General features: G+C 38.0%; 2 protein-coding genes across 2 annotated transcripts in view; one reads left to right on the top strand and one right to left on the bottom strand.

Moving 5' to 3' along the window:
• LOC139739447 (large ribosomal subunit protein eL36-like) overlaps window positions 1-19547 on the top strand; it is a 182279-nt gene that overhangs the window by 43162 nt on the left and 119570 nt on the right. The gene's annotated exons all lie outside the window — the stretch shown is intronic.
• LOC139739401 (long-chain fatty acid transport protein 2-like) overlaps window positions 4823-19547 on the bottom strand; it is a 48638-nt gene continuing 33913 nt past the window's right edge. Inside the window, exons 8-9 of the mRNA XM_071650022.1 lie at window positions 7021-7118; window positions 4823-5130 (exon numbers count right to left, since the gene is read on the bottom strand). Of these exons, the coding sequence (XP_071506123.1) occupies window positions 4823-5130; window positions 7021-7118 (406 nt within the window). The remainder of the gene's footprint in view (window positions 5131-7020; window positions 7119-19547) is intronic.

Here is a 19547-nt window from a genome sequence, read left to right as displayed (position 1 = left end):
TAGCAAATCAATAAGACTGAAGCGAACCATCAGCACCTATGTTTCTTATAACTCTCCATTTCTTTCTTTTACAGCATGTCCCCCCCCCCCCCTCATGTACTCTTATCTAAATGATCCAAGAAGCCTCGGTTTAAAGTACAACTATACATACAGAGAAAACAAGAGCGGAAAGGATGACATCGTTAAAAGACGGCATCATCTCAGCCGGGTATCAACAATCTACAGACTCTTACATCCGGAAATCAGGCGGGACCGGAAAAATCTAAAATCGAGTGAAACAAAAATTCAAAACCTTTATTCCATGCTGATGACGTTGTTCGGCGAACTGTCCTCGTTTGGACACCGTCAACGGGCACTACACCCACGGTGACCCAATTAAACAGCCTTATTCCATGAAACGCTTTAAATATCGGTCTGGCCATGTCGATGACCGTATACCGGTAGCCTGCGAAAATCATATCGAGACGTTGATATCGCCCGTCCTAGTTTGATGCAATCATAAAGATCTTCATCGAGACGCCTTGAAGTGTCTGACCACCGGAGTTGCGGCTAATTTGGCACATGTAGTTCGAAAAAGAAGGAGGACAATTAATTACACAGTTCTTCTTTTTCTTCTTTTTCTTTTTTGGGGCCATTGCCTAAAGTTAAGTCCTTGGCTTGTTCTGATTCTCGATATCTGTAACGTCTGCTTAATGATGGATTAGACATGCCTCTGGAATCGAGCAAATTTGGAAAAAGTTCGTGACAGTAAATTGAGGAAACACATCAAGCAATGGAATTGAAATATCCTTCTTATACTTTAATTTTGGTCCTAAGTGCTCAATCAAATGTTCAATAAAGAAGAAAGGTAAGCCTAAGGGAGTATGCAAATGAAGTCATAGGAATAGAAACAACGTCTTCAAGCTATACTTCTTCAACGTCATATAATTTTTCCGAGGGGAAAGGTAATCCAAATTGAAATCCCAAGTTGTTGCTCTTTCGACTTGAAAATAGGCCTATGTCCACGTCATTTTAAGCGACAATGAGGCATTTTAACTGTTTAGTTAAACAAAATGAAACTGCCTATTTTCTGTACATGTATTGTGACGTACGTAACTGTCATAAAAAATGCAATATAGTGAAACACTTTGGTAAAGTTATATTCAATGTTTTTACGGAAGTGAGGGCAGTTTGATAGGCAAAACTTCGCACCAAGTTGGACGTCTTTCGCATTCCTGTCCATTTCTGTATAAAAACACTATCCTATATGTTTATTGATTTCGTTTCGGTCTCTTTCATCATTTTTTTTTCTTGCAGTTATTACGGACAGATAAACAGCTTTCTTTGTTATGTTTGTTTATTAGCTAGGTTGAACAAATATGAATAATCATGGTGCAATATTACAAATCCCTTTTGTATTACGTATTTGCTTTTTGTGTTTGTTGTTTGTTTGTTTGCTTGTTTATCACTGGTTAGAGCGGAAATTTTATTTTGAATATACGTTGTAGTCAATCGGGTATGTGATTCTCTTACAAACATATAGACAGACATATTATTGCAAGCATACACATGCACACAAACACACATGAATGCACATACAAACACGCCTATACAATCTTATGATGAAGAGTAATTGTTAGATTGGCTGAAAATTTGACTCAGCGGGGGTCAATGTCCTGCTGCTTAATTGGTGGTGTATTGCGTATCTTGCCTACGAGTGTTTACTGACATCACAAATAGTACGTGTTAACTACATGCCTTAGTTTTCAACAAACACAGATAAAATGTCCGTTAAAGCGTGCTTTCTTGAAAAATGCATTTTAAGCGTATTCCAGTCGCTTAAAGATAGAAATCAGTCAAAAATCCATTTCTCCATGCTCGCTATTAGGTGAAAGTACAAAACGTCCCTCCATACCAAATCCTGTAAAAGTGGGTTTACAAATGATCCTTTCTCACGTCACGTTTCACAGACTCGGAGTCGCGGAGCTCTGTAGATTTTTATCTCAGAGATACGGTAGATTTAGCAGTTGGTGTAAATTGAGTCAAATTAGGTTAAATATGCAAAAACCTTGAGTATTACCATTTTCGCTTTTTTTTGGCACGCTGCTGGACCGGTCATATGAAATTGCTAAAACAGACCATCCTCCGTAGGGAGTGTTGCGCGGCTGACCAATATTAAACGATATTAACCAATACAAAACGAATGAAAAAAAAAAACACAAACTTAAAACAAAACAACTGTAATTATGGTAGTATCTAATAATAATTACTACATCAACAAGGAAACGATAAACAATAATGGTGGGGCAAAACATTAATCTGTAATATCAAAATCATCAACACAATGGAAGGTGATAGTGGCAGGATTACATTACTGTGTTTTCTACAGACGTGGGGCCTTGCCACCATTAGATAAATGACATGTCCTTTAGAAAGAATCCAGTCTTTGCGCAAACACGCGCGAATTACCATTTTAGTAGATACTAGGCAAATCTGTGAATATAATCAACGACTCACGAAATCGTCAGTGCACACGTGAAAGCAAAACATAAAGAACATTAAACATTAAGAAATAATGAAAAATAATCATGGACAATCAAATTGAGCCTTCACGCAAGTAATACGCCAAATAGTGAAATTACGTCACAACATGTATCACTTGTAGTTAGGTACACAAATATAGCCTACATACATTCATGCCGCACGGCTGTTTATGAAAATGATGGTATGGTATTGGTTGAGATGAGGATTCATCTTTTAACTTTTTACGAGATGCTTAAAAACCACTTCATGAAATGATAAAGAGCATAGATGGATCCCACCTTTTATCAGGATCAATTTATTTGGATATCTCAATCATTTCAAAACCAATTTTTCCCAAATAAACTTTAAATTCCAATTCGAATGATGTGCTCTTTAATATTTCATAAAGTGATTCTTCTTAGAATTATAATTATGCTCTTTCATATTTCATCAGAGGACTAGTTTACACACACACACACACACACACACACACAAGTTGCAAACCCGTCAAAGTCCCACCTCAATCAAAACTATACCATCCCTTTGACCGCTTAATCATCATTGAACTTATATTTCTTTATTTCATCCGTGTTTCTTACTCTCTATCATCAGCGTTCTTATTTTGACGCTTTGGTATTGGAGGGACAAAGAAATGCGGCTAAGACTCAAGAGGGGAAACGTTTGTTAGTTAGCAGTAGTAGTAGTAGTAGCAGTAGTAGTAGTAGTAGTAGTAGTAGTAGTAGTGGTAATAGTTGCTGTTGTTGTTTGGTTTTTTATCATTTTTTTTGTTACAGAGAGAATCGCGCATGACGAGCAATTCGGAAAATAATAACCGCCCCTCGAACTGTAGAGGGCGTTTAACCATCATAAACATAAGGATTGAGAGAATACAGCAATATTAGTAAAACAAATCAGTGAAAGTTTGAGGAAAATTGGACAATCCGTTCAAAAAATACGAATATTTTAAGTATCTGCGCAGTCACTGCTGGAAGAGAAGACTACTACAGTATATGATGTCACATGCGTACAACTATATAAGGAAAATAAAAAGAGAATTTCACAAAACTTTACTTTTTGAATAAAGTGCACAGTTCTTCGACTTGCTACTGACGTATGTTAAGGGTAATATTATTCCCCCTGCCTTCTGAAAGAGAGAAGTCGAGTGTTCTTTTGTTAAGGGAGAAAATGGAAATATGTTGAATTTTCTTTATTCTTTCTTTATATCGTTGTACTCATGTGACATCACAAGCTATAGTAGTCTTTTCATCCAGTCGTGACTGAGCAGAAACTTCAAAAATTCATAACTTTTTAACGGATTGTCCGATTTTGCTCAATCTCTCACTTGTTGTGTTCTACTAATATTGCTGCATTCAATCAACCCACATGTCTATGAAAATGAACTTGTCCTTTAAGTTGGTGCTTTGTCGTAGCGCTGCTTTCACCTCATAGAGAAGGTATACACTTCTACACACGAAATACATCTTTTGGTGTTATCTGTGCATAGTTTCTTTCTTTTTTTCGTCAAAGTAGAATTGCCATTCGAATATCAATAGCACGTGTCCATGCACAAACAGCCTTAGCCTTAGAAAAAGAGAATGCACTAATTTCGTCAGAAAATAGAAGCATTTTAATGAAATTTAGGACGACTTGGATATAAGAACGGACTCCTATATTAAAGATTCGGAGAAAGAGAAGGAATATTTCTATAATTCATATCACTTGGATATTCTGCAACAAATACATTCAAATCTCGTGCACTTACAACGTACTAATCAACCTGGGCATGGATTTCCTGGTTGGATCAACGGAGTTCGGGGCCCGTTTTTGCACACACACACACACACACACACACACACACACACACGCACACACACGCACACACACACACACACACACACACACACAAAATGTGTCCTGACATGCGATAAGAATAATCATGTTAAAATTGCTATAAAACTCCCCAGCTTCAAAGACTTGGTAAAAAATATACGACATCGGAGTAAATGCATTCATCAATTCGAAAACAAAATCATATCACACACGTTCATCGATAAACTTTGCGATGGATTATCAGCAATCGTTCTGATATTAGCCAAAGTCTGAAATTCGTCACGTTGACAATAACTTATGAATCGTCATATTATGAGCACATTCGAGTACGGAGGGAACATACTCTGCAGTGCTTCATGAAGTTAATAACGATGATATACTGAGACATTTATTAAATTTCGATGTCGCCATGCGGAATGTCATTTTGTTCGATAGGGGAACACGAAACACATCTTAAACCCGATATCAGCAGCTTGGATTTTTCTTTTTTTCAAAGCTTCGAATTACCAGCCAGAATTCGGGCTAGTTCTGCCGCGTCCATGGGCGAATACGTCTTTTTGCGATCATTAAGAAGGAAGATTGGATCAGCGATGATGTTGACATCGAATCCCTGCCTCACCAGCTCTGATTTCTGATGTTTGAAAGTGGTCGTAGTCGGTATGACTGGCATGAGACGAACGAAGAGGGGGCGAGCATAGCGGGGCAGTGATTCCGTCACTTGACGATAGAGGGCGTCAGCGTCAAATGTCCCGCCGCGGCGCATTGAGATACTTGCCATACCTGCGCGACCGTCGTGTCCTGGTGGTGATTGGAGGAGTGAGGGATGCCATAAAAAGTTAATGACATTATCATTATAGAAGTTAACTAAGACTTATTTACGTTGCAAGCTGAACACAATCTTTTCCCTCCTATTGTTGTGTACCTGAGTGGTTTCGGCTATATACATAAGGAAGTTGGTCCTCTAGTGTGACAGAAATGTTTCAGACATACTAAAATCTTTTACTCCAAGAACAACTGTAACATTTCCATACAAAATAGAATTCCCATAAAATAAAGTATCATTCTAGAACATTTTCGAAGTTTACATGCGGATAACTACCGATTTACTCAAGAATTATGATGCTCGATCATTCTTTCTGGAATTTTTCGCGTCACATTCATTCGAAGTTATGCTCTTCCCTTTGTTTTTATTTTTGAAAAGTAGCGTTAATCTTAAACAAAATGGAAAGATATTAGGTAATGCTGTAAAGCCGCATAAAAACAAGAGAGTCTGAACTTTGATCAAAATTTGTCATTCTATGTCAATTTGTCAATTCTATGGACCTAATGAAAATAGATGAAGTGTATTGGACATGTGGCTCTCATCCTTGACAGCCATCGTTATCTGGTCCAAGTTTGCTAATCGATGATCTTTTCATCATCTTGTAAACAGAATCATACATGGTGACTGTATCGTTTAGATTCAATAGATGCTTGGGCAGTACGCATGCTCGTACGTGACTTCATGATTTGTTATGTTCTAGCTGACTTTGCCGTGTCCATGAAAAACATAGACACATTAAAGAAATATCCGGTGTTTGTCATCAACATACCAATTTGGTGCTGGATACCACCACACCACAAGGAAAATTGTCATAGTTATCATTTCCCCCTGAATGTACACTAGTGTTCATTGTCCTTCCTTTGTCATATATAAATAGACATCAATGATAAGTCCCTAAACATACTCAATGTCACAAATGACGTCATGTCATTCTGAAACTGTTTCCGTTTCCGGCCTGAACATACTATGATACCATACCCACATGGCTTGTGTGAGTTAGCGGTAGGTAAAAGGATTAAGAAAAAAAAAAATGTTTCCAAAGATCAACCCCTAGTTTTTAGTTATTCACAATATTGGCTATAGTCTGGATTAACACACTGATTTAAATTCAATGAGATATTTGTTTCGGCGCAGACTGAGAAAACACGCGCATGATGAAACTGAAGGGTATGAGCAGAACACACACACACACACACACACACACACACACACACACACACACACACATTAACAAAGACAAAGCAAAAACAAATACAAAAACCGTTGCGAATTTCAGGACTTAAGTGATAGTAAAGTTGGTTCCGGTGGATATGAAACATAAAGGGTAAAGAATCTTTAATGCGATTCATATCATATATATATATATAGTGTGTGTGTGTGTTGTAATATATATATATTTATATATCTATATATATATATATATATATGATATATATATAAATATATATATATATATATATATATATATATATATATATATATATATATATATATACATACATATATATATACTAGTATATCCTAGCAGGTGATCTATGGAAAATTATTTTCAAGTGCATGCAAGACCTTACTTTTCGCTACCTGTATCAAAAAAAAAAGCTCCATGATAGCCAGATAGTTAAACGAGTTGAATGCTGCAATATGGCCCCAACAGTGATGGATCTTATTCAAATGAAACCTGTTTAAATCTAGTCAAATCATATAATATGATTAGCTCAATGATTATCAAAACATTAATATGCGGCTATATTATTGTCATTATCATTGTTATCTGTATATCTGTTACAATTAATTACTAGTTATATCATCTTCTAATCACCTTTGTCATCATCATCAATCGTAACAACTTCAATATTATGTATTACCTGGTACTTCCACACCATAGACGTTGGCCTCCAATATGTTGGGATGCTGGCAGATGATGTGCGACACCTCCAAGGTTGAAATGTTTTCCCCCTTCCATCTGTTGAAAAAAAACAAACACACGACGTAATAATGATAACGCGCGAAACTATTGTTCTGTGAGCTCTTCACATTTTCCCCCTTCCATCTGTTAGGAAAAAAAGAATGACGTAATAATGATAACGTGCGAAACTATTGTTCTGCGAGTTTTTCGTCTAATAGCAGCACAGCAGAAGAATAATCAATATATTCCTCAGCTATCCCTGTTTACAGAATATTCTAACACGTGGGACAATTAGGACTGCTCACACATCTTGACAGCAATATTACACGTGGTACGTATCAGGGCTTACACCAGTACACGTGTACAAGTAAGCAGTCATGATGATTATCACTCGGATTATCAAGAAAATTGTTGGTGCAAGCTGATCACCTTTATTCACGACCACCGTAAACTGATAAGCATTTCTCGTATATATTTCTATCATAATGTATGATCATCACATGAATAATTTCAGTGCAGAAATATGCAACAAAATATATCACATCAAAAGCAAACGGAAGCGTGCTTTCTGCGAGACATGTCTGGCTCGCAGTAGTCTTGCGGTAATCCAGGGTGAGCTGTATTCGTGCCGCCGCCTTTCCGGTCGGCTTGCCTAAGCCTTGTTCGAGAGAGAGAGAGAGGTGTAGAGCGTTTAGGTTAGATCTTGGAGACTCTCTCGAATAATCATCAGAAAAGTATACAAACGTTTTGCCCCTTTAAATACGCAGAACGTTAGTTGTCAGTGTTTCTGCCATCATCAAAATAATTCAAGTTATTTAAGTTGATGAACGGCATTTTTTTCAATCAGTTGAAATAAAAGCAACTCGACGCAAGAATGTATTAATTTGAATAAGTAACCCATGCAGTATACCCGCTGCTGTGAGGGATAAGAAAGAACCAGCATTTGGCTGACAGGTGGAAGCTCAGTGGTCCATCGGATATAACTATTAATCAGGAGATCGTTGGTTCGAGTCCAACCAGAGTATGTAGCAACCATGCAGTCACCAGTTGGAAAGCGCGCAGAAGCGCTCTCGTCAGCGTATTATCGGCTGCGCGATAGTAATGGTATATGATGTTTGAGGGCGCTATACACCTAAGTTACTAGTACATGTACTTATTTGCATAATTATAAACTTCCCCTTTTCGGCAATTCGCTTTCTACGGGAAATGGCGTAAGGCATAGCAAAGGAAAAAAAAAGTAGTTCTATAAAAGCTTTATAAAGGGACAAGTATCACGTGATTTCCAGAGAGAAGTGGGGGCGCTGTGGAATAGCGGATAAGACTCCCGACTCCCAATCCGAGGACCCGAGTTCGATTCCCGCCCAGTGCTTACGTCCTTGGACGAGATGTTTAACCCACAATGTCCCTTTCGACCCAGGTGTATAAAATGGGTACCTGGCTTTGCTGAGGTAATAATAATGGCTGGGCCCTTTGGTAGAGCAGTGGCAACACTGAAGAGGCTACCCTGGATACTAAGACCTTGTTATTATCATTATTATTATTGTTGTTATCATTATTGTTATTATTACAGTATTATTATTATTATCATTATTACTTTTATTATTATTATCATCATCGCTATTGTTATTACTATTACTATTATTATTATTATTATTATCATCATCATTATCATTATTATTATTATCATCATTATTATTATTATCATTATCATCATTATTATTATTATCATTATTATCATTATCATTATTGTGGACAGTGATGGAACAGTGGCGATCAGCAATCACACGTTCGTATCTCTTGCTCATGGACGTGGCTTGTATAAATAGTTTGTTTGTTTCTTTGTTTGTTTGTCTGCTTTTACTTCAGAAGGACGTCTTTTATGATGCAATGTGTGCGTGGTTTGTGTACAGCACCATCGGTAAGAAATAGTAGGGTTAAATTAGTGCTGCCATTACCACTGCACTGGCTGCCTTTTTCGTACAGTGTCTATTATGACACCTATCTCGAAAGAAAAAAAAAACCAACAACTGCAAAGTAAAACTCCAGACAGAAAAGAAAAAAAAAAATACTTCCCACAACCTCCATCAGCTCGGACTTTTTCTCTGTATGAGGACTTTCGACACTTATCGTACACCTTTTCATGAAAAAGGACACCTGAAGATTGATACTAAATTATGTTGCATGAGCGTACGTATGAACTGATACATATTCTTATGTTATGCGTTATTATGACGAGTATTTACAACATGCCTTTGTATAGCAGCGGGTTTTGTTTTTCTATGCCAACAACTCACCCCTCCCCCGCCGACAACACGTTATGCCGCCCTTATTTACAAGCACACTTTTTTTTAAATAAAGCTTTGTTTTCTTGGTAGTTACATGCTAACAATTTCCCTTTTTTATCGCAAAATAATACTACTTTCTGCAGCGAGACTGCTTCGACACATGCCCCCACATTTTATAATCATAATTTTATTATTGATATGCGCCCACTTCAATAGTGCAATATATCTGCGTCCGTTGTGTTTTTCACATTTTTCTCCAAAATTCCTAGTTGTTTATTTTTCTTATTCATTTCACTTTTAACCATCACTACTGTATAAACTCTCTGATCTAAAAACAACAAATCGAAATAAAAGAATGCTATCATGTCGGTGTCTTTCTTTATTATTATTGTACTAACATTATTATTACTATAATTATTTTATTATCATCTATCCAAATTACTGTGTCCTTGACCATTTTGTCCATTCGTATCAATGGTCAGTGAATATCCAGATGTATTGTAATTGCGATTTTGATGCATCTTTAGTCTACAAAACAATGTAAAAAAAGAATGAAATGAAACAGAGTCAAATACATGTAGAGTGAAATAAGATACAACACGTGTACCACCAGACCTCTTCTTTTCCTTCGGGATCGTCTCTAGCGTCTGGCAGAAGACTAGGTGTACGGAAATTTGACTCTGTCGTCTGCTTAGTTAGCTGTCTGGAATAACCAGAGGTCACCTTGTACGGATGACCCAAGTCGAGTGTGTGCAACCGCAACATACTGAACGCGGAAAGTTCGGGCTCTGGCAAACAGCTGGAGACGCTATACTGGCAGAGTGGAGCTGTAATGCGCGTGTGAAATGTCGCGAGTTGATATACACGTACGCCCATAAGACCTTCGCCAGTGATACATAACGCAATGCGCATGAGTGCTGACTGATCTTTACTTATTGATTGTTATCTCGGATGGATATATCACTAACATAGCATCAGAGAGAGAGAGACAACTGCAGCATAAAACCTAACCATCAATGATCAAACCGACATGATCGCATGCGGTGTACAGCTTATCATGTAAATATACCAACCGATCATCCCAGCTGCTGCCTCATCACATAATCATTAGCGTATACACACGCATCAAGAATTAATTCACTTGTAAAACCAGAAACCAAGGAAATGGATCCTCTTCCCAGTTAACAGTGAACCAAAACATTGGATTCATACTCGCAGCGCCGTAACTAGACAGCACTCCTGCCTAGCATTCGAGAATTCTGCCGACGACCCGGTGAAGACGAGACCACCACCGTGGCCGCAAGTACCAGTATTGCAATGGCTCTGTATTCTCGCAGGCGTCTCGCCGCTCTGCTCTGCTCATGTCTGGTCTTCCTCTCGATCTATGCCATCGTGACGGAATTTAAACATCTCGACACACTTCCGACTGACCGCCAGTCTGCTATCCTTGGAGATGTCGTCATATACGGGAACTCTGTCCGTTCTGGAAACATACCAGCCGAACATGGGACTAAGATTCAGTATTGGAATGCTTTCAGTTCCCTTTCTTCCATTCGAAATTTTACCACCCAAGGAAAAAAGTCCAGCATTGATTGGACAAAAAGAGAGCCGCTGGCAAAAGAAAAGACATTCGCAGGGAGCAATCTCGCTGCGTTTCCTTCGGCTTTATTTAGACCAGAATTCGTTGTGATTTTAGCACAAATGCGAACAGGTTCATCTGTCGTAGGGCAGATTTTTAATCAGAATCGCGATTTCTTTTACCTCTACGAACCTCTCCACATCAGAAATGACTGGCTGGCTGAAGGTAGGAGCAATGCCGACATTGAGAAGGCCATGTCGGAAGTATTACGCAATATCAGTCGATGTAAGTTTTCTTCCGAGTTCATTGGGAGTTTTGGGGCTTGGGGAGGACGGACCAAGAGCCGCGCTCTTATGCCACTCTGCAGGGTAAAGAAAGATTGCATGAACCTGTCGCCTGCCGTTGTTGAACAAATATGTTTGTCTTTTAACAAACGCATGGCCATTAAACTTATCCGAGGGGATATTGAGCAACTGAAACCTCTGGTTGAGAATGACGGGGTAAATGTAAAGATTGTTCATCTTGTTCGCGATCCACGAGGTACAGCGAATTCGCGTCTTGAGTACAATATTGCCAAGAACAAGCAGCGTAGAGATGAGGATAAGGAACAGATGCCTCGACTCAGTGTCAGCTCGCGCAATGGTAATGTCTTCTTGAACTTAGTGCCTTCGCGAAAATCCGTCTTTGAAGAACAGGTCGCCCCAGGGTTACCTGTACTCTGCCGATGGATGTGTTCAACACTGCGGACTGCCCAGTCCAAGCCCGCGTGGCTAGAAGGTCGCTATAAATTGGTGCGGTACGAGGATTTTGCCGACAGACCAGTCGATGTGACGCGTAATATCTACGAGTTCCTGAAAGTGCCTCCGCCGTCAGAAGTCCTGGAGTGGGTGTGGAGCAACACAGTGGACGACAACACAGTGGACGACGAACAAGACGACGAACTGTCACGCAAACCGTTGTTCAAGATGCACAAAAATTCATCAGCCACTGCATCCAAATGGCGACTCAACCTGCAGCGGTCGGAAGCTGATTACGTCCAGTCTGTATGTGAAGAAGCCATGCGTCTTTTTGGTTACAGACAACTCGCGCCATCGGAAATTATCTTTGATACATCACTGTCTTTGGTAGAACCATTAGACTTGTCTCTGCCCTGAAATAGTACAATGATCCTACAAAAGCTGAGCAGAGTGACCATTATCTCTTTCCCGTTGTTTCTCTTCTCTTCAAGCAGATGACTAAATAGAAGACGTTCTTGTGTTGCATGGTCACAATGCTTATCGGTGTTGTTTGGGTTACTTCTTCTTATGTAGTGGGTACTGCAAGGATATCATACTCTGAGGTTTCATTCCTATTAAGTATTCACTATGGATGCATCGTTACACAAAACTGTATTTTCAGAGAACTGAAATTCTACTGTAACAATATGTTATATCTATATTTTTTTTTTTTCAGGTAAAAATATCAAACACCAAATATCTGATCAAATTGGCACATACGTCAATCGATGCAATGAGATGGTGCAATGCATTTACCACGTGTGTGATATAGGCCTTGCTGAAAAGTATTTGAATTTTTTCTTTTTTATTAATTCCTTCTCATAATTGCTCTGACAGGCGAGATGTATTATGACTAGAATGTGTCATACTTAGAGATATATTTCAGTATCTGAATCCAGTGGAAAAGAAGTTGAATAATTACATTTTTTGGGTACCGGTGGATCAGGAAACTGCATTTAGTGCAATCGAATCAGTTTTGTGTTAATTTACAATCCACCAAGATCAACTACATGCATGAGATAAAATTAGTGTTAAACCGTCGCCAGTACAGTAGTTATGAAAGAGGCAAAATTTCCTATTTTTCGCCTCAAAATCGAAGCGTGGAATCACATAATCAAGTATACGTAGTGCTCCAAACAGTTTTGTCGACTCACTTTCCGTCTCAAGAGATAAGAAAAGTGTGCATGAAATATGTACAGAAACTTGAAAAATTGTCAGAAGTCACAGTGATATTCTGACCTAATCTGAAATGGAATGTTGTTTATGAGGCTGTACGGAAGTCTTCGTATTTTGAGTAGACCCCTGAAAGTCTCCGCCCCCCCCCCCCCCTCGTGCTCAAATGTACCGAGTTGGGATAGGAATATCCAAATCTGATCAATTACTGTACTAATCTCTTCAAAGAGAATGTATCTCTTGCATAGTAATTTTAACTGTGTGTATTTAATGCAAAATCTTTTCAAGAGGTTTTTGGTACGTTTTGTATTGTAAGCTACAAATTTCGCGTTTTACATGTAGTTTCCGCAACACTTCAATATGAAGTCGAGTGCATACACCTGTATATGGTACTCATTAGTTTATTAAACGCCAAAGTGTATACCAGAAACTTTTATGTGCCCTTGCCCCTATAATCATTACATCGATATTTTGTGTGAATCTTTCGCAAGGCAGGCGACCGCACGAAAAGAGAAGCTACACAATGTAAAAATGATTTTGGGGGTTATTGCTGAATATGACAGACATCGTGGTCGAACATTTATAATTGTAATGTCTGCGACAAGGCCATATTGGAGCAAGGTAAATTTCCTGTATTCTGACGTTCATGATTAAATACGAGGATAAAATCATAGGATAACAGTGATAAAAGAATAAATAAATCACGAAAGGTAGCATTTATTTTGAATATTGCAGACATCAAAGGCCGAACAGAGATGATTTCGTTGTTTAATTAAATGACTGAGCTTCAACCAACCTTGAATTGTAGAGGGCAAGCTTTCGTCCTCTCCTGAGGACTTTCTCAAGCCTTATGCAGTGGAGTGTTGTCTTGCTGCCGTTGCCTGTCTTTATTAATCACTGGACCATAGATTGGTGAAAGTATAGCCTGAGTCTCTGTTGAGAGCTGGATTGACCCTTCTGATCCAAAGTGCTTCCTTTATTTTTCTTTTCAACCAGTTGCTGAGTGTGATGGATTGTTTAGTCTCAGTGCCCTTTTGTGTTCCTTGAGTCTCTCGTTCAAGGTTCTGCTGGTTTCCCCGATGTGACAATCATGGCAATCAGCACAAGTGATCTTATACACAATGCCTGACCTTATTTGCCTTGGGACTTTGTCTTTAGCATGGACTAGTCTACTTCTCAGGGTATTAGAGCTCTTGAATGCAATATCAACGTCCTTGTTGTGGAATGCTCTTTTCAGACGGGAGGATATGGTGTTTACGAAGGGGAGGACTACCCTATTGCTAGTCTCCTTTCTTTCCTTTGTGGGTGACTTAGTTCTTGTTTTGTCCTTGGCTTTTTGTCTCATCCAAGCTGGGTATCCACATGCTGCAAGGGCCTTGTCAATATGGTGGAATTCACTCTGTAGTGCATCATTGTCAGAGGTTACATTTCGAGCTCTCAAATACAAAGATCTAGCAACTCCCTCCTTTGTGTTAAGTGGATGATCCGATGACTCTTACAACACAGGACACAACATTGAATGGGATGAGGCGCGTATCATTGACTTTGAAAGCAACTGGTTTAAAAGAAAAATAAAGAAGCACTTTGGATCAGAAGGGTCAATCCAGCTCTCAACAGAGACTCGGGCTATACCCTTTCACCAATCTATGGTCCAGTGATTAATAAAGACAGGCAACGGCAGCAAGACAACACTCCACTGCATAAGGCTTGAGAAAGTCCTCAGGAGAGGACGAAAGCTTGCCCTCTACAATTCAAGGTTGGCTGAAGCTCAGTCATTTGATTATTCATCATCCCCAGGCGATGAAAGTTTTTAGTATGATTTCGTTGTTGTTTAAGTTTAATTTAAAAAAGAATTTCATTCAAAATACACTGTATGTACGCCAAGCAGATGTTGTAACAGATGTACAGATGTAATCCCATTTAGTAGTTTACTCATAAGACGTGCATGGGATCAGTTTACTGTCAGCACACGTTGTTATGGGAGAGGTAATTTTCTGTAATGTTCCGTTCATGATTGATTTAACGGTTTTAGGGCAATTACCTCCTGGACAATCGCCCCGAACCCTTCCCCTGACCCTAACCCTAATCCTAATCCTGAACCCAATTCTAACCCCAACCCGAACTCTAACCCTATACCTAACCCTAACCCTAATCTTTACGCTAATTTTATCACTAACTGAAGAGTTTGTTCGCAAAAACCAATAAGTCCATTTTTGAAGATTTTGAAGTACGGTCTCTGTCATAAAGTACAAAATAATACCTTTCAAACGATATATTGGTCACTACATATAAAGGTACATTTTTGAAGTTATCAATGGTCAAAAGAAGCAAAAATTTTCTTATCATTCTCTCTATTTTTCTTGACCTTTAATCGCAAGTATCTCCATTTGGCAAATATGGACTTATCGGTTTTTGCGAACAAACTCTTCAACTATTAATTATCAAGGGGTAATTGTCGGGGGGGGGTAATTACCCTGATACGAATTTAACATCAGGATAAAATCATACAAAGGAAGTCTCTTAGAATGAGACAAATCACCTGGGTGATGTGGGATTACCTGCACACAAATTTCAATATCTTCGGAGCTATAATGACAAGTACAAACTTATAACTAATCATTTTAAATGGAGCCTAACGACAGGTGTTTATTCACGTGAAGTTAGTTATTATTTCTTTTTATCAGAACTCCAACGTGACGTATGATAGACAGTTTTAACTGTAGCTTTTCTTAGGAAGTTCTTGTTCAGTTCAGCTTTATTTCTGCATTCCATTCGCGATACCATGTAACACAATCTAACAGAGTTGGCGTAATCACACATTCTTTATGCCAAATTATGCATTATATTCAATACATAGGAGCAAAACATAAAGAATAAAAATATACAATTTCATCTTCAACATGCACTATTCAAGAGCAAAGTTGTGCTGTGATGGTGTCGATTAAAAGAAGTGTGCCTTGCTTTGACAAAAGGAAGCAAGTGACAATGAGTACAAATGCTGCAAATAAAGAAAATGATAATTATGTCTTTGGGTAGGCCCTTCAACATGGAAATTTGTGATGAGAAATAATGTTCATATTCATGTACGGCATATTATGGTGATGTATTTACGACAAGTCGAAGAGTTTTGATATTTCTTTTGAAAATAGTGATTTTGTAACTTGCTTCATTTTGCCAAAATATTTTAGGCTTTTTGCAAGCATAAAAGAATTTGACAAAAGGAAGAAGTGACAATTATACCGCGAGGTTGTCACTTGCTGTCTTACCTTAAAGGGATGGCATAGTACTTGTAATACTTGTATTGGTGGAGATGAGGATCAGGCTTTTAACTTTTTGCTAGATACAAAGAGACACTTATGAAATAGTACACACCATACCATTCTAAGAGGAATTGAAAGTTTATCTAATTAAAATCGGTTCTAGAATTGCTGAGACATCCAAAAACAAAGTAAAGCAAAGGGATCCTAATACAAGGTGGGTTCCACCTTTTATTACGATCGCTTTTTTTTTTGTTGATATTTCAGTCATTTCAAAACCAATTTTCATCAAATCCACGTGTTATCTAATCATACCAGGAAGCTGTTAAACATTGCCTCAGATTATGGTCTGAAACAATTTGTAACAAAGCCCACTAGAATTACACCACTCTCTGCTACAACCATTGACTTACTGTTCTCATCTAACCATGAACATATGCAGTATTGTGACGTAGCACCAATCACACTCAGTGATCATTATATGGTGGTATCAGCTATTGGTAGAGTGAAAACAGCCACATCAAATCATAAATATGTTAACTCGCAATTTAGCAAATCTGGATTTTCACACATTTTGTAATGAGCTACGCAGTGAATGTTGGGATGAAGTATTTTGTGAAGTAGACACCAATACCGCCTACGAGATGATGGTTTCTAAATATGTGACTGTATTAGATAAATTTGCTCCAATGAAACGCAGAAGGGTTAAGCAGAAATCAGCCCCATGGATGAATGATGACATTAAGTCGCTTATGTTTGAAAGAGATATAAGTAAAAAGATAGCATTGAAGACCAAACAGATATCTGATTGGAATAGATATAAGCAATGGAGAAATCGTGTAACTTCATTGATTTGTAAATGTAAAAGAAAATATATAAATGAAAGTATTTTTAAAAATAAGGGTGACTCGTCCGTTCTCTGGAAGCTTCTTCATACACTGTTACCTAGAAGAAAGGGACATGTATTGCACCATGTCAAATCCGAAGGAAAGGACATTCACAACTACAAAGATATAGCCAATGTTATGAATAATTTGTTAGTGGATGCGCCAAAACGTCTTAAGTCTAGTTTGCCGAAAGAAGATTATCGCAGTTCCGCTCAGTACATTAAACAAGTAACCTGCAAATTTTCATTTGATCCTGTCACCGAATGTGAAATCATGAAATCTTTTGATACAATTCCGAGAAATAAGGCAGGCGGTTGAGATAATTTACCAACAAGTGTGTTGAAAGATACTTTGCCTGTGATCGTGAAACCATTATGTCATGTATTAAACTTGTCTCTGGCTCAGGGTAGAATACCAGAAGCCTGGAAACTAGCTCGAGTTTCGCCAATTTTCAAAGGAGGCGACATGACCGACCCACAAAGTTATCGACCCATCTCGGTCCTTCCAGTCCTTTCGAAAGTCCTCGAGAAGGTTGTTTTTAAGCAATTATACAAGTATTTCAATGAAAATAATCTTTTAACAAATAATCAATTTGGATTTCGCCCTAAGTATTCAACTTTGCTTGCTCTTGTAACAATTACAGAAAATATCCGGAAGGCTTTAGATGAAGGGCGTGCAGTTGCTCTCATTACACTTGACTTGAAAAAAGCCTTCGATTTAATACCTCATGATGTGATAATTGAGAAGCTGCGAAAATACGGTGTAGAATCCGACAGTTTAGCCTGGTTCAAAGATTATCTGGCGTTTAGGAAGCAAGTCACAGTTGTTAACGGAAATATATCTGAACAACGATAGGATAGGGGAGTATCCTCGGACCGCTTCTGTTCGTGATAACTATCAATGACATTGTTGAAGTTGTACAACATTGTACTGTCTCTTTGTATGCTGATGACACTTGCCTTTACTACGCATCAAACAATCCCCATGACTTAGAAAAGTGTGTAAATCATGATTTAAGGGCGATAACGAACTGGCTGAGGTACAATGGACTACTGCTAAACGAGAAAAAATGTGAATACATGATTGTCACACCTATGCGGAAAAAACACCTCTTTGATAACGTTAAGGTTACGGTTAATGATTTTTGCGTACAACAAAAAAGCTCCTGTAAGTATTTAGGTGTGACCTTAAACGACACCCTGACATGGAACAATCACTGCAAAAAATCCGGTGTTAAATAGTGAACACCGAGCTGGTGTTAAATTTTCGGTGCTCATTTATGGTGTTAAATTAACACCTCCGGGTGTCATTTCCAAATTTTAAACTGTTTTTTTGAAGAGTTTCTTAGTAACTGCACTTCTTGTTGATTTTTAATTTAAACAAGACGATCAAGAATTTTACATTAAAATACTAGATTTTTGAAAAACTGTGAAAATAAATTTACACCAAAGTAACACCAGCTGGTGTGGTCTCTTATTGAAGCTGGACGGGTGTTAAACCATTGATATTAACACCAACAAATATCAAATCAGCGCAATGTGGTGTCATTTTTGAAGTGTCAAAATAACACCAGGTACAGTGTCAAATTAACACCACGAAGTGTCAGGTGAACACTTTTCAACACCATCACAGTGCATTTTTAACACCTGTGGGTGTGGTCCTTTATTGAAATTTGATCGGTGTTAGATTTAACACCCGTGGTGTTAAATCTAACACCGATGTTTTTAAAGTGATCACATTGCCAATGTAAAGGCCAAACTCTCTTCTGCGTTGTACTGCTTCAAGAGAATAAGGCCATATATTCCGCAAGACACCGCCCTTATTTTATACAAAGGGTTAATTCAGCCCCATTTGGATTATTGCTCAATTGTGTGGAGGAACGCTAGTAAAAGTCTAGTAAATCAAATAAGTGTTTTGCAGAAGAGGGCTCTCCGCACCATTCTATTAGTAGATAATCGTTTCAATAGTCGAGCCTTATATGAATTATCTGGCGTAGAAGCAATTATGAATCGCTGGGAAAAACACGCGGCAATATTTATCTTTAAATTATTACACCAGTTATTGCCATTATTTATCTGTAAAAAAGTAGTTATCAAAATAGATAAATATAATTTACGTAATTCACGTAATATCATCATACTTCCAAAACCCAGAACAAATTTTATGAAATTTGGATGCATTTATTCCAGTGTTAAAATTGTCAATAGCCTCCCCGAAAATGTAAGAATACTGAGTAATTTGAAGGGTTTTGAAAGAATGTTAGTGCTATAGTGTGGATTTCATAACTATGTTTGAGCTAATTTGTCTGAATTTACGTGAACTTGTTTGTGTCACCCTCTTTTGTAGCGTTTGTGTTTAGTGGTTACGTTTATATTCCTCTTCTTCTTCTTTTTTTTTTTGTTCTTGGTATTGTCTAGTTTCTGCTATATTGTAATGTATTTCATTCATTATGTTATGCATGTTGGTTTTTTTGTGTTTTTTTTTGTAATTGTTGATTTACTTTGATTGATTTGTTAACTGTTGTGTTGT

Source organism: Diadema antillarum, unplaced genomic scaffold (genome assembly GCF_040938485.1).
Source record: "Diadema antillarum isolate AM-2024a unplaced genomic scaffold, OU_Dant_1.0 seq00000798_RagTag, whole genome shotgun sequence".
Lineage (NCBI taxonomy): Eukaryota > Metazoa > Echinodermata > Echinoidea > Diadematoida > Diadematidae > Diadema > Diadema antillarum.
Note: the sequence above shows the minus strand (reverse complement) of the source record. Positions and strands in the feature narration are given on the sequence as shown.